The following is a 13,379-nucleotide window of genomic DNA, read 5'->3' as shown; positions in this document are numbered from 1 at the left end:
TGCTGATCAGATCAGCTGATAAGCGGCTTAGCAGCTTAGAAAAAGGGGGGGAAAGGGGGGGAAAACCAGCAGGAACTCGCAAGACATTGTCGTCTTGCAAAGCAAGCCCATAGGAAATTCATTTTGCGAAGCACCTCCAAAACGGAAAACTCTTTCGTCTAGCGAGTTTTCCGTCTTGCGGGGCACCACTGTACCCGCCTCTCATGAGGAAGGCCTGGAGAAGAAGCAAGTAGGAACTGAGGCCTGCAGTCCTGAGAGTATCTAATCTGAAGGAAGGGTAAAGGTAAAGGGACCCCTGACCATTAGGTCCAGTCGCGGATTACTCTGGGGTTGAGGCTCTCATCTCGCTCTATAGGCTGAAGGGAGTCGGTGTACAGCTTCTGGGTCATGTGGCCAGCATGACTAAGCCACTTCTGGTGAACCAGAGCAGTGCACGGAAACGCCATTTACTTTCCCGCCGCAGCAGTATCTATTTATCTACTTGTGCTGGCATGTTTTCAAACTGCTAGGTTGGCAGGAGCTGGGACAGAGCAATGGGATTTGAACCGCCGACCTTCTGATCAGCAAGCCCCAAAGGCTCAGTGGTTTAGACCACAGTGCCATCCGTGTCCCATGATCTTTGGCTACGTACGCATTAGCAGCTTAAAACAAAGGTTGCTCTCTGCCGTTTTTCAAGTCACATTTTCACGCTGTTGCACACACACCAGATGTCTTTACCAATGTGCGTTACCTGCTTGACTTTCCTGCCCCTGTGTACGCATGCGCACACAAAATATCAATCATGGGAAATGGCTGTTTCAAATGTGTACAATTCAGCTTAAGGGTAAAGTGAATGTGGCTTAAGTTTTCCTTTTGGGTTGAAGCTTGCTTTGAGGGAAATGGCAGAATTTCTCCAGGACAGAATGGCTCTGCATCATAGGCAAGGTCACACTTACACAGGATTTGAACAGGCAGCAGCCGGGAGCGCACAGGAGCCAGACTGAAAGGTATTGCATATTCTGCCCTGATTTGAGAGGGTTTGTTTGCAGTGGCTGTTCCAGTGAAATATAACCCGCTAGTTCCCCCTTGTGACCTAGCGCAGCACTACATCTTGAAAAAAGTAAGTATTGGTCTCACAGAATGATAGAATTGTGGAGTCCAACCCCCCTGCAATGCAAGAATCTCAACTAAAGCATCCATGACAGGCCTCTACTATGTTTATATTCACTATTCCTATGCTCCAGCAACCTAACAAAAGCTTAGCATGGCCCTCCCATCAGATGTCAAGGAAATAAACAGCTGGATTTTAGGAGACACATGAAGGCAGCCCCGTGGAGGAAAGTTTTTTATGTCTGAGGGTGTTTTTGTGTGTGTGCTTATACTATTTTGTTGAAAGCCACCAGGAATGGCTGGGGCAACCCGGTCAGATGAGCAGCATATAGATTATTATAATCTTCATCAAATTAAGCTGTTACAAAGCAAATTTTGAAATTCAATACACCCAACAGGCAGTCTTAACAAAAAGTGTAAAAAAATAGCAGCAGGAAACACATTAAAGATGATAGTTAATGTGCCAGCCGGAGGAGTGGGGGAATCAGTAAAATAACTAAAATTGATATTTTACATGGAAGATACAGTGGTACCTCGGGTTAAGAACTTAATTCGTTCTGGAGGTCCGTTCTTAACCTGAAACTGTTCTTAACCTGAGGTACCACTTTAGCTAATGGGGCCTCCTGCTGCCGCTGCGTGATTTCTGTTCTCATCCTGAAGCAAAGTTCTTAATCCAAAGTACTATTTCTGGGTTAGCAGAGTCTGTAACCTGAAGCATCTGTAACCTGAAGCATCTGTAACCAGAGGTACCACTGTATATTCTGTTTGGTGGACGTTCCTGTAGCCCATTTGGCACCTTGAATTCATGAAGGGAAAATGGGGACCTACTACATGCATCTCTAGGGCTTGGCAGCTCTTGTCAATTCTGTTTTCTCCTCTTTCACAGTCTTAATTTCAGCTTTTAATTCATCAGGGGACCATTGGCTGTAGCAAGCTAAGTTCTACTTGGAGCAAACCTGTTGAAATTAATGGACCCAGATGAACTGTGTTTATTCATTTCAATTGGTCTCTGAGTGGGACTAGTATTGTCTTCTGCTCAGAAAAATACCATGGACACTATACAGTCCCAATGTGAAAAGAAACTGCTAGCAGGCTGAAGGAAATAATGTGTGAACGCCTCTTCATCTTCCACTGCGCAGTTCCTAAATGTAAGGGGGTCAAATGCAGGCTAGTGGCTTAAATCCCCTTTTATTTCCACTCTGCAAGGCAATCCTCACGGGGTCTCTGACCCTGAGGCCTTCCTGCAGCTCCTGCCCTGGTCCCAGAGCTGGAGAGTCAGCAGGTTTCACTGCATTCAGAGTGCCAGAAAGGAGTTTGCTGCCTGTGCACATTTCCCTTCTCGAACCAACAGCGTCTCTCGTCATCTGTGTCCTCCGCTCCCACCCCGGCTCCTCATCATTGGTCATTTTCCGTAAGGCGCTGGAGACGTTTGGGCCGAGTCAGCCACATGTAGCTGTCGGAGGTGTTTTGAAAAAAGGGGCTCGGTTCAGCTAAGACGAGAGAGACGAGCAGCAAGGGAAGAGGCTTCTGGGGTCTGCAGGTAGGCAAGAGGGATGGATGCTGAGACCACCCACAGGATACGTGTGGCTGGGGCAGCAGAGGTGTGGGGTTGCTGAATATACAGAACACAACCTACCCCAAACTGGGGACTTTGCAAGCCCATGTGGGCAGCCAGTGTGGTGTAGCGGTTAAGAGTGGTGGACTCGTAATCTGGCGAACCAGGTTCACTTCCCCGCTCCTCCACATGCAGCTGCTGGGTGACCTTGGGCTAGTCTTTGAAGTCTCTCAGCCCCACTCACCTCAGAGTGTTTGTTGTGGGGGAGGAAGGGAAAGGAGAATGTTAGCCGCTTTGAGACTCCTTAGGGTAGTTTCCAACATATGTTTGACCCGGTTTTATACATCTTTGCTCTCTGTACTGGTGTGATATACCGTCTGTACATCATTTTCATATAGTTTTCTTTCAAAAGAGAACAATCTGTAAATTTCAAATCTACTTTCCACAATTCCCCCCAGTCCTCAGTTCCCAGTTGTGTTGATGCTTTGATTGTCAACCCCTCAAGTCAACATGAGTCATTTGTTGTTGCTTAGTTGTGTCTGACTCTTCGTGACCCTATGGGCCAGAGCACGCCATGCGCCAACAGTGTGATGCAGCAGCAAAGAAAGCGAACGCTATTCTAGGCTGCATCAGCAGAAATATAGTGCCCTGTTCAAGGGAAGTAAGAGTCCCACTCTATTCTGCCTTGGTCAGACCACACCTGGGGTACTATGTCCCATTCTGGGCACCAGAATTTAAGAAGGATGTTGACAAACGTGCAGAGGAGGGCAACCAAGATGATCAAGAGGAGACTGGGAGATGTGATAGCCATCTTCAAATCTCTCAAGGGCTGTCACATAGAAGAAGGAACACACTTGCTTTCTTTTGCTCTGGAAGGTAGGACTGGAACCGATGGCTTCAATCGACAAGAAAGGAGATTCCAAGTAAACATCAGGAAAAACTTCCTGACAATAAGAGCTGTTCGGCAGTGGAACAATCTCCCTCTAGAGGTGGTTGACTTTCATTTCCTGGAAGTTTTAAAGCAGAAGTTGGATGGCCATCAGTCATGGATGCTTTAGCTGAGAGTCTTGCATTTTTTTTGGGGGGGGGAGTTTGGACTAGATGGCCTTTGGGGTCCCTTCCAACGCTACAATTCTACATATTCCACCTCCCCCCCCCCGAACATCTCTTGCATCATTCCTAGCTGCAATTTCTCACCCCTGCCCCCTTGCTTATATATTTTCTGCATTTCTATCTCAATTTTCCCAAGGGTTCATGGCTAAGCTGGGATTTGAACCCTGGTCTCCCAGGTCCTAGCCCAGCAATCTAACCCAGGTACCCCCAAACTCGGCCCTCCAGATGTTTTGGGACTACAACTCCCATCATCCCTAGTTAACAGGACCAGTGGTCAGGGATGATGGGAATTGTAGTCCCAAAACATCTGAAGGGCCAAGTTTGGGTATGCCTGCTCTAACTGCTACACCACATTGGCCTTTCCAACAGCAACCCAGATTTTGCCGCCTTCTAATCGCTAAGCCACACTCTTATTCCTTCCAGCTGCTGCTCTCAGAATTGGGACGAGGATGTACAGTTTCATGGGTGGGGGCTTGTTCTGTGCCTCTCTGGGGAACATCCTCCTGGTGGTGTCGACGGTGACAGACTACTGGATGCAATACCGATTGGCAGGTGCCTTTGCTCACCAGGGACTCTGGAGATACTGCTTTCCTGGCAAGTGCTACATGCAGCTGGAGAGCATTGGTAAGAGACAGCTTGGAGCCTGTGTGTGTGTGTGTGGACTGTGGGAATGTTCAGGGATGCAGGAGAGGATATATTGTTTGATTATAGCCTTTCCAACTTGTGTAAACAAGTTCACAATTTAGCAGAGTAACATTCCCCCTTTTAAATTCACAGCGGATGTGTTATTTCAGGCTCACTAAAGCCTCTATAATAACTGTCCTGGTATTCCCCCCTTATTCCCTTATAAAAGATAAGACACGACACAGTCTTCTATAAAAGTATAAAAAGAGTTTACTCACTCACATTCTGTTCACAGTTGGATCCCAGAAGGCAGACTTAGCTTAGAAAAGTTACATACACCTGGAAACTATCTCATAAGGAGACAGTCCCTTTGTCCTCTCTCGGCTGGAGGCCAAGAGAGCATCTTTGGCTAAGCAGATGTTGCTTCTTTGACGAAAGTAGTCATAGAGAGAGAGATGGCTGCCCTGCCCTGTGCTTTTGTCGTTACCTGCACAGGTGAGGCCATGCCCACCTCTAGTCACATGCAGAGGAAGTCTGTCCCAGCCCAGAAGGAAACAAGAAGTTTACCTGCTTGCTGGACAAACATTCCTCCCCATGTGTAAACATGTTCACTCTAGGAATGTTGTACTTGACTGCCCTTGTGTTTCACATCCCACATGGACCTCTGTCGCACATTGAAGAAGCTCAGTGGCGATGATCTGCTGATTTCACAAGCTAAGTTCTGCTTAGGGTTGGACCTACGTTAACCAGGCAGCACATAGTTTAACTATGGAACTCACCGCCACATGATGCAGTGGTGGCCCCCGATTTGGATGGCTTTGAAAGAGGATTAGACAAATTAGACACTAAATGCCCTGGGTGAACAAGAACGTGTTCAAATTCCTCCTGAAATTTAATGATGGGAGGGAATGCTAGGGAGGGCATTCCACAACTGGGGAGCTGGCAGGGGAAAAGGCTGTGTCATGGGTCAACACCAACCAGGCAGCCCCAGATGGTGGCACCCCCTCTCCTAGCACTTGGGGGTGTAAAACTTACTAGTACTTGGGGGTGTAAAATTTGTACTTGAGGGGTTCAGCCATGGCCATCCAGTGCACCATAACCTCTAGGCTAGATTGCTGCAATGTGTTATACACGGGGCTGCCTCTGAAGACAGTTTGGAATCTTCAGCTGCAGAATTCAGTGGCCAGGGTTCTCCCTGGGGCAAGATGGTTTGAGCATATAATGTGGATTCTGCCCCAACTGCACTGGCTTCCTATTAGTTTCCAGGCCCAGTTCAAAGCGGTGGTTTTGACCTATAAAGCCATAAATGGCTCAGGACTGCAATAACACAAGGACTGCCTCTCTTTGTATGAACCTACCCAGACCCTGCAATCATAAATAGAGGCACTTCTCTGGGTGCCTTCTCCAGGACAGGTGTGGAGGGTGACCACACAAGAACAGGCCTTTTCTGTGGTGGCTCCCTATTTGAGGAATGCACTCCCCAGGGAGGCTTGCCTGGTGCCTTATTTACGTATATTTATGTGCCAGGCAACAAAAACATTCCTCTTCTCCCAGACCTTTGGCTAATTGAATAATCTATGGCCTTTTAAACTCTCTGTGTTGGGTTTTTGTTTGTTTGTTACTATGTAATGTATTTGTGTGTGTTTTTATTATAAACTGCCCTGTGATCCTCAAGGATGGTATAGAAATTAAATAATTATTCAAAATATTTCTGTGGGCCATTCCTATTCTGCTCACCCTATTCTGCATTTAGCTAGGCATAGTATTCAGTAGCTCTCTCTTCTCTCAGTCTTATTCCCTGCAGCCTACTGGAATGCCACCAGGGCCTTCATGATCCTCTCTGCCCTCTCTTGCTTTGCTGGCATCATCACTGGCATCTTTTCCTTTGCCCAATTCTCCACTTTCCAGCGCTTCAACAGATCCTTTGCGGCCGGCGTCCTGTTCTTCGTTTCCAGTAAGCACCTCTTCTCTCTCACAGGTTGAGCTCTTTCTCAAAGCTGCACAACTCGAAGCAGTGCAGATGCCTAGAGGCAGATGCTGTGATTTCAGATGCAAAAACACAGGAGTATTCAGGTGAGGGCCCAGGTGCCACACCTGGGCTCCCAAGATAGGATGGGGTGGGGGTGGAGAAGGAGGAGAGCGGGGAATTTCAAACAAAGATATATGCACACACATTATGTATGTAGATGTGTGTATACACACACAGTGCTTTTGTCTAAAAAAAATGTTTAGGGGTACAGTGGTGCCCCGCAAGACGAATGCCTCGCAAGACGGAAAACTCGCTAGATGAAAGAGTTTTCTGTTTTGGAGGTGCTTCGCAAAACGAATTTCCTATGGGCTTGCTTTGCAAGACGACAATGTCTTGCGAGTTCCTGCTGGTTTTTTTCCTCCCCCCCTCCTTTTTCTAAGCCACTTAACAGCTGATCCGATCAGCAGATAAGCCACTAAAAGCCGCTAATAGCGCTAATCCGCTAATCCGTCAATGGGCTTGCTTCGCAAGACGAAAAAACCGCTAGATGAAGAGAATCACAGAACGGATTCTTTTCGTCTTGCGAGGCACCACTGTACTCTTATTTTCCTACTCATATTGAAATACTACTCCTCAATGAGGCCAAACTTAGATTCACAGAATGTTTAGGGGTACGCGTACCCCTGCATACCCCCAGAAAAAGCGCTCTCTCTCTCTCTCTGTATATATATCTATTAATGAATGAAAATATTTCAATTAAACAACATTAAGTGAAAAAATAAAAAAGGAAACAAAAATGCGAAAAACAGGAAACAAAAATGCAAAAGGAAACAAAATGCATAAAACATACAAAAGAATAAGATTTTAAACCAGCCACCATAATTCCACACATGTTTGCCTAAAACAACGGTATATCAAGTGAAATATATGTTGTAAATATATATACATTTCTTTATAATCTACTATGTTTTAAAAATAAATGCACTGGAACTGGTCAACGTAAATGCATTCTTTGTGCCCAAACTACAGCTGAAAGACTCATATTGATCCACGGGAAAGATCAATCTATGCCCCACCCTTTAATCAATGGATAGAAGATACGGCAACTCTTGCAACACGTGAACAGATAGCTCATATAGACATTGTGGAATTTGTTTGATCTGGCGTGACCCCCGCTAATTGATTTACGATCCTCAATTAGCTCTTTACTGCCCGGCACACTTCTCCTGCCGCACGCTCTGCTCCGATCTCTCAGTCACGCCGTAGCAGAGATTACACAGCGGTGTAAAACTGTCATGTAGCTTGGCTTCCAGACAAACACACACAGTCCAGGTTTGTCTATTTACAGCTTTTATTCCAACATTTCTCAGGAATTTCCAGGACTATTTGCAGCCATGACAAAACTGCATCCTTTCCCCACAAAGTACAGAGTGGGACTGGCATACTCTTCCCAAGCTCCTCCCAAGCTTCCAAAATTGACGTCAGAATGGTGTGGCATCATGGGAAGAACTTAACCCGTTAAGTTCCAACCTCAACACCCCCCCTTGCTGCACCTTCTGACAAGACCTTTTTGAGCTCAACACCTTACCCTTTGCCTTGTGCTCCTTCCCAGCATCTTTCCCAGGCACCTGTTGAACCCTTTCAACACTCCCAGAATCACACTGTGCGAATCTCGCCCACGCACATGTTGCCTGGTATCTTTCAGGTGGAATGCCCTTTGTTGTGCGACTAGACCTTCTGGGCATAAACTCAGATGTTACTTCTGACTCACTGCCACCAGGAAATGTGTCCTCAGCATCACGGGATTTCCCCTCTGACTTAAAACGTTTTCGAATCCTCTCCATTACACTCACAGGAGAACTAGGCTCGCTTTTGGCCTCCCTTTTTACAACTTGTGGAGAAACTACCGATACCTCCTCCTGTTCCTGACTTTGGTCAGTTACCTGATCGTCATCATCAGACTCAGCTTCTTCTTCCTCCCCCTCATAATCTTCCTGTTCTGAATCAGAGAGACACTCTGAAAGAACATCACGCTTGACAGCAGCTTGTGTCTTTTTATCCTGCTCATAGAATTCAGCGTGTTTACTGATCAGTAACTTACTCTGATCACCTGATGGAAATGCAAATCTCCATGCACTCGCTGTTGGCTCATACCCACAGAAGATCATTTTTCGGAACTTGGATCCGTCTGGCCCCTGCAAAGCAGCAGGTACCGGCACAGACGCACGTGACCCGAACATACGCAAAAAATGAATCTGGGGTTTCCTGCCATGCAACAACCCAAACGGTGTGTCCCCTACCATGGAATTGTAGGTGCGATTCCAGGTGAAGCTTACATACTTGATTGCCTCCAGCCAAAACCTTGGAGGTAACCCAGAGTCTTCCAGCAACACCTGTGCAGTTTTAACCAGAGCCTGACACTTCCGCTCTGCCACCCCCCCCTGATTGGGTGAAGTCACTGTGTGACGTATCCCTTTCTTGTGAAAGTACTTCTGCAAAGCAGAACCTGTAAACTCAGCTCCTCTGTCACTTGTGACAGCTTGCACTTTGGTGGAAAACCTTTGTTCCACCCCCTCAATCCACCCTTTGATCAGCTGTGCTGCATCATCCTTGGATTTGAGGCCATGTATCCAGGAATTCTGAGTAAAATCCTCCTGCATCGAGAGCAGAAACCTTGACCCTCCCAGACTTGGTTCCTTTACAGGACCCCACAAATCTATGTGAATCAGTTCAAAAGGCCTTGTTGTTATCCTTTCAACCTTTGGATAACTGCATCCTTTTACCTTTGCCAGTTTGCAAGTTTCACAACTTACAGCATGTCCACATTCTGAGATATTACAACCATTGGAAACTTCTGGCAGCACCTGTAGTTCTTCAAGAGAACTATGAGCTGTACGTGTATGCCAAGCATGTACGCATGAATCATGATTGGGAATTGTAGCACGCAGTGCTTGTGCTTTCTCAACCTTCCCACCACCCTCCAAAGACGTTTTAAGAATGAAGAGATCATTTTGCCCCTTTTTAACCTTGGCAAGCATCCTCCCTCCTTTGGAGATTGTGCACACATCACCCTGAAAACAAACCGTAAATCCCTTTTTCAGTAAATAAGGCACAGATAAAAGACAGTGTTGCATCCCAGGAACAGTACAACACTCCAACGTTTCCTGTAAAATACAAAAATGCAAATTTACAGCATTAGTCATATTTCTTTTCTGTCCATTTGCAAACAGTACAGTTTTCCCGGCAGGAATTGCCGTGCAGTTCCACCTCTCGACAGCAGGTGTCTCTGGAATCAAATTGCGATTAGCTGCAGAGTCAATAACAAAACTTAGCTCTTGGCTTGTCCCACGGCTGTCTTCAGCCAACGCCAGACTAGCCGTGATTTGATAAGTCTCCTGACGTTGTTTTCCTTGTCCTTCTCTTGCGTTCCCACGCTGACCTCCCCTTCCAGACTGGTTCCCATGGAAACCCGACTGATTTCCATGGAAGGTGTCCTTGAAGCCTTCCTGTGCAGCTGCTCTCTGTGGGCAGTCTCTTTTGAAATGACCGTGAGATCCACACACGTAGCACCGACGAAACCCAGTGGAAAAACACTGCCTGGGGCTCCTCCCAGCTGGCCTCCTTCTCCTTCTTCCGGAGAAGCACTCCTTGCCAGATCCGCCCCCCCTGAACTGCCGCTCCATTCCAGCAGATTCAGTGGAAAACTTTTCAAACTTGCCTTTGGAACTTTCCGCCCCCCCGACTTGCTCACTAGCACTCCTTGAGGCTAAATCATCAGGAACAGGGGCTCCAGCCATCTCTAGGCTTTCAGCTTCCATCTGCCCTAGGCCTCCTGCTGAGCCTTCACACAGACGTTTCAGCACACTCCAGGCCTCACACGCAGATTCAACGCCATCCAGGTGATGTTGCAAATTTGCATGAACACCTGCTCTCAACATGCAGACCTCAGCTCTCATAGCTTTCTCCCTCTGCGTTTTCTCCTCCAGAGAAACAGACTTCAGCTTTCCTGCATCTCTGTCCACCAATTGCACTGGTTCCCTCTGGGAAATGTCCCAAACTTCCGTGGCTATGAACCACGCTCTCACCCATCTTGCCCAGGTATTCCACGCTTGGGCGGTGAGTTCCTCAAGCTGTTCAAACGGAGCTTGAATCACCTCCTGGCCATCTGCCATGTTTTCCCGTTCTCCCAAGTTGGCCCCAAGCTGTACTTACAAAAGCACCAGCTCTTCTGGCGTGGAGAAACGTTTCCTTGCTGCTCTCAGCTCACAGCTCCACAGCATTCAGCAACAGCGTCTTTCAGCTTGCTTGCTTGCTTGCCTCCGTGCTCCTCTGCTAGACACCGCAGATTTCTCAGCTCCCGGCAGCTCTTCCGTGACAGTTTTACGATAGGTTATTTAGGTTACCCATAACCTGTGGAATTTGTTTGATCTGGCGTGACCCCCGCTAATTGATTTACGATCCTCAATTAGCTCTTTACTGCCCGGCACACTTCTCCTGCCGCACGCTCTGCTCCGATCTCTCAGTCACGCCGTAGCAGAGATTACACAGCGGTGTAAAACTGTCATGTAGCTTGGCTTCCAGACAAACACACACAGTCCAGGTTTGTCTATTTACAGCTTTTATTCCAACATTTCTCAGGAATTTCCAGGACTATTTGCAGCCATGACAAAACTGCATCCTTTCCCCACAAAGTACAGAGTGGGACTGGCATACTCTTCCCAAGCTCCTCCCAAGCTTCCAAAATTGACGTCAGAATGGTGTGGCATCATGGGAAGAACTTAACCCGTTAAGTTCCAACCTCAACAGACATACATTGCCCATATGTCTATATATCTAATATTTATAGGACCCGAGACAGGAGATGCCTCTTTAAGAGCCAGAGTAGTGTCATGGTTGGAGTTTGCTGGACCGGGACCTGGGAAGCCCAGGGTGCCAATCCCTGCTCAGCCATGAAGCCCACTGGGTGAACTTGGGACAGTCACTCGCTCTCACCTTAACCAACCTCGCAGGGTCGTTGTGAGAATAAAATTGAGGGAGGGGAGGAGAAGTATGTTATGTCACCTTGAGCTCCTTGGAAGAAAGCTGGGGAATGAATGAATGAATGAATGAATGAATGAATGATTGCCAGCCACTGGGAATTGCAAGTTGGAAGAGAGCCCTGTTGCACTCAGATCCTGCTTACGAAATTCCATTGAGTATCTGGCTGCCCCCTCTGTGGACTAGATGGACCTTGGTCCATGATCCAACAGGACTCTTTTCACATTCTTCTTGTTGGTTCATCAGTTCATCACATTAACTCTTCTTCCCTCCCTCCTCTCTCCTTCCCATGTTGCAGCACTCTTTGTCCTTCTGGCGATGGGGATCTACACCGGGGTCACGGTCAACTTCCTTGGCAAGCGATTTGGCGAGTGGCGTTTCTCCTGGTCTTACATCTTGGGCTGGGTTGCCCTCCTGATGACTTTCTTTGCAGGTGATGATGTTTGCGGGGGGGGGGGGGAGGGAGAGAAATGCATGAGTACGAAAGGAATGTCTCATTCCGAGGATCACAGGGTGGTTGGTTCACAATATTAAAAACATAGAAGAACATTACATAGTCACAAACGAAAACAATAACCCCCAACACACACACACTTTAAAAGGCCATAGGTTATTCAGTTAGCCAAAGGCCTGGGAAAGGAGAAACATTTTTGCCTGGCTCCTAAAGATATGTAATGAAGGTGCCAGGTGAGCCTCCCCAGGGAGAATGTTCCACAATCAGGGAGCCACTGCAGAAAAGGCCCCGTTCTTGTGTTGCTCCCCTCTGGACCTTTTGTGGAGGAGGCACATAAAGAAGGGCCTCAGAAGATGGTCACAGGGTCCTGGTTGGTTCCCAGGACTCCCTTGGTTGTGGGGGTGGAACTCTCACGTTTTAAATCCAGTGGAACCTATTAGCATTGCACTGTTTCTATATTTTTATCACTTGATTTGCTTTATGTGCATCTGTTTGAATCAATACACTTTTGGAAGCGCTTGCAAGAGAAAGATGGGATATAAATTTGATGGATAAATAAATAAAGTTCACTTCACTTTGTCATGCTAGTTTTGCATTGACTTTTGCTAGGATTCTGCTATGTTGCATCCAATGGGAAATGCATTACAGAATTATAAAATTGTAGAGTTGGAAGGGACCTTGAAGATTATCAACTCCCTGTGTTACAGAAATATGCTGCTTCCCCGTACAGGGACCAAACCTGCAACCTTGGCATAATCAGCACCATGCTCTAACCAACTGCTATATTATATTATATTATATTATATTATATTATATTATATTATATTATATTATATTATGTTATGTTATGTTATGTTATGTTATGTTATGTTATGTTATGTTATGTTATGTTATGTTATGTTATGATGTTATGTTATGTTATTATATTATATTATATTATATTATATTATATTATATTATATTATATTATATTATATTATATTATATTATATTATTATATTATATTATTATATTATATTATATTATATTATATTATATTATATTATATTATATTATATTATATTGCACCTTCTTTTCTCTCTCCTCCAATGTGCAGGTATATTTTACATGTGTGCCTACAAGATGCACAAATGCCAGCAACTGGCTGTGAACCGCTAGGATTTTGGCACCCACCAGGGCTCTGCATTGTTTAAAGAGCTGACGTGTGAGAGGTAGAGAATGGTGTTATATGAAAAAAAGAGAAATGGCTCTTTAAGAAATGCTAACCATTTGAGGCAAAGAAGCTCAGCTGGAATCCCATGGTTCAGATTTCAGCCCAGCCATGCACTCACTGGATGACTCAACCTGCAATACGGAAATAATGACACTGGCCCACCTTACAGAGTTGTTGTAAGGCTTACTGTAGGGTGATGCACAAGAAATGTTTGGAGAAGGGGCTTTTCCTGGGATGGAAGCAAAGCAGTCAAAGAAGAGCTTCAGTGCACATTGTGGAGCTGCTGAAAGCCTTGATCCATTAAAAAAACACACTGGTAACTCTG

The 13,379-nt window shown here is 46.1% G+C and overlaps 1 protein-coding gene across 1 annotated transcript; it reads left to right on the top strand.

Annotated features, from left to right (window-relative positions):
• Positions 1-229: 229 nt before the first annotated feature.
• LOC309537910 (lens fiber membrane intrinsic protein-like) lies at positions 230-13,181 on the top strand. Its single transcript, XM_082233054.1, has 6 exons — positions 230-277; positions 2,441-2,629; positions 4,181-4,381; positions 6,171-6,335; positions 11,686-11,820; positions 12,938-13,181. The coding sequence occupies exons 3-6, from the start codon at positions 4,207-4,209 to the stop codon at positions 12,997-12,999; spliced, it is 537 nt and encodes a 178-aa protein (XP_082089180.1). The 5' UTR covers positions 230-277; positions 2,441-2,629; positions 4,181-4,206; the 3' UTR covers positions 13,000-13,181.
• Positions 13,182-13,379: the final 198 nt, after the last annotated feature.

Source organism: Podarcis vaucheri (genome assembly GCF_965113315.1).
Source record: "Podarcis vaucheri genome assembly, chromosome: 7".
NCBI lineage: Eukaryota > Metazoa > Chordata > Lepidosauria > Squamata > Lacertidae > Podarcis > Podarcis vaucheri.
The sequence above is the reverse complement of the archived record's forward strand: the minus strand, read 5'-3'. Positions and strand labels throughout refer to the sequence as shown.

What these genes read in the sequence shown, in the direction of transcription:
- LOC309537910 (XM_082233054.1), top strand. Translation starts at nt 4,207, where the DNA reads ATGTACAGTTTCATGGGTGGGGGCTTGTTCTGTGCCTCTCTGGGGAAC. An exon ending in CGTCCTGTTCTTCGTTTCCA is followed by an intron (nt 6,336 to 11,685) that starts GTAAGCACCTCT and finishes CCCATGTTGCAG; the next exon opens with CACTCTTTGTCCTTCTGGCG. An exon ending in CCTGATGACTTTCTTTGCAG is followed by an intron (nt 11,821 to 12,937) that starts GTGATGATGTTT and finishes TCCAATGTGCAG; the next exon opens with GTATATTTTACATGTGTGCC.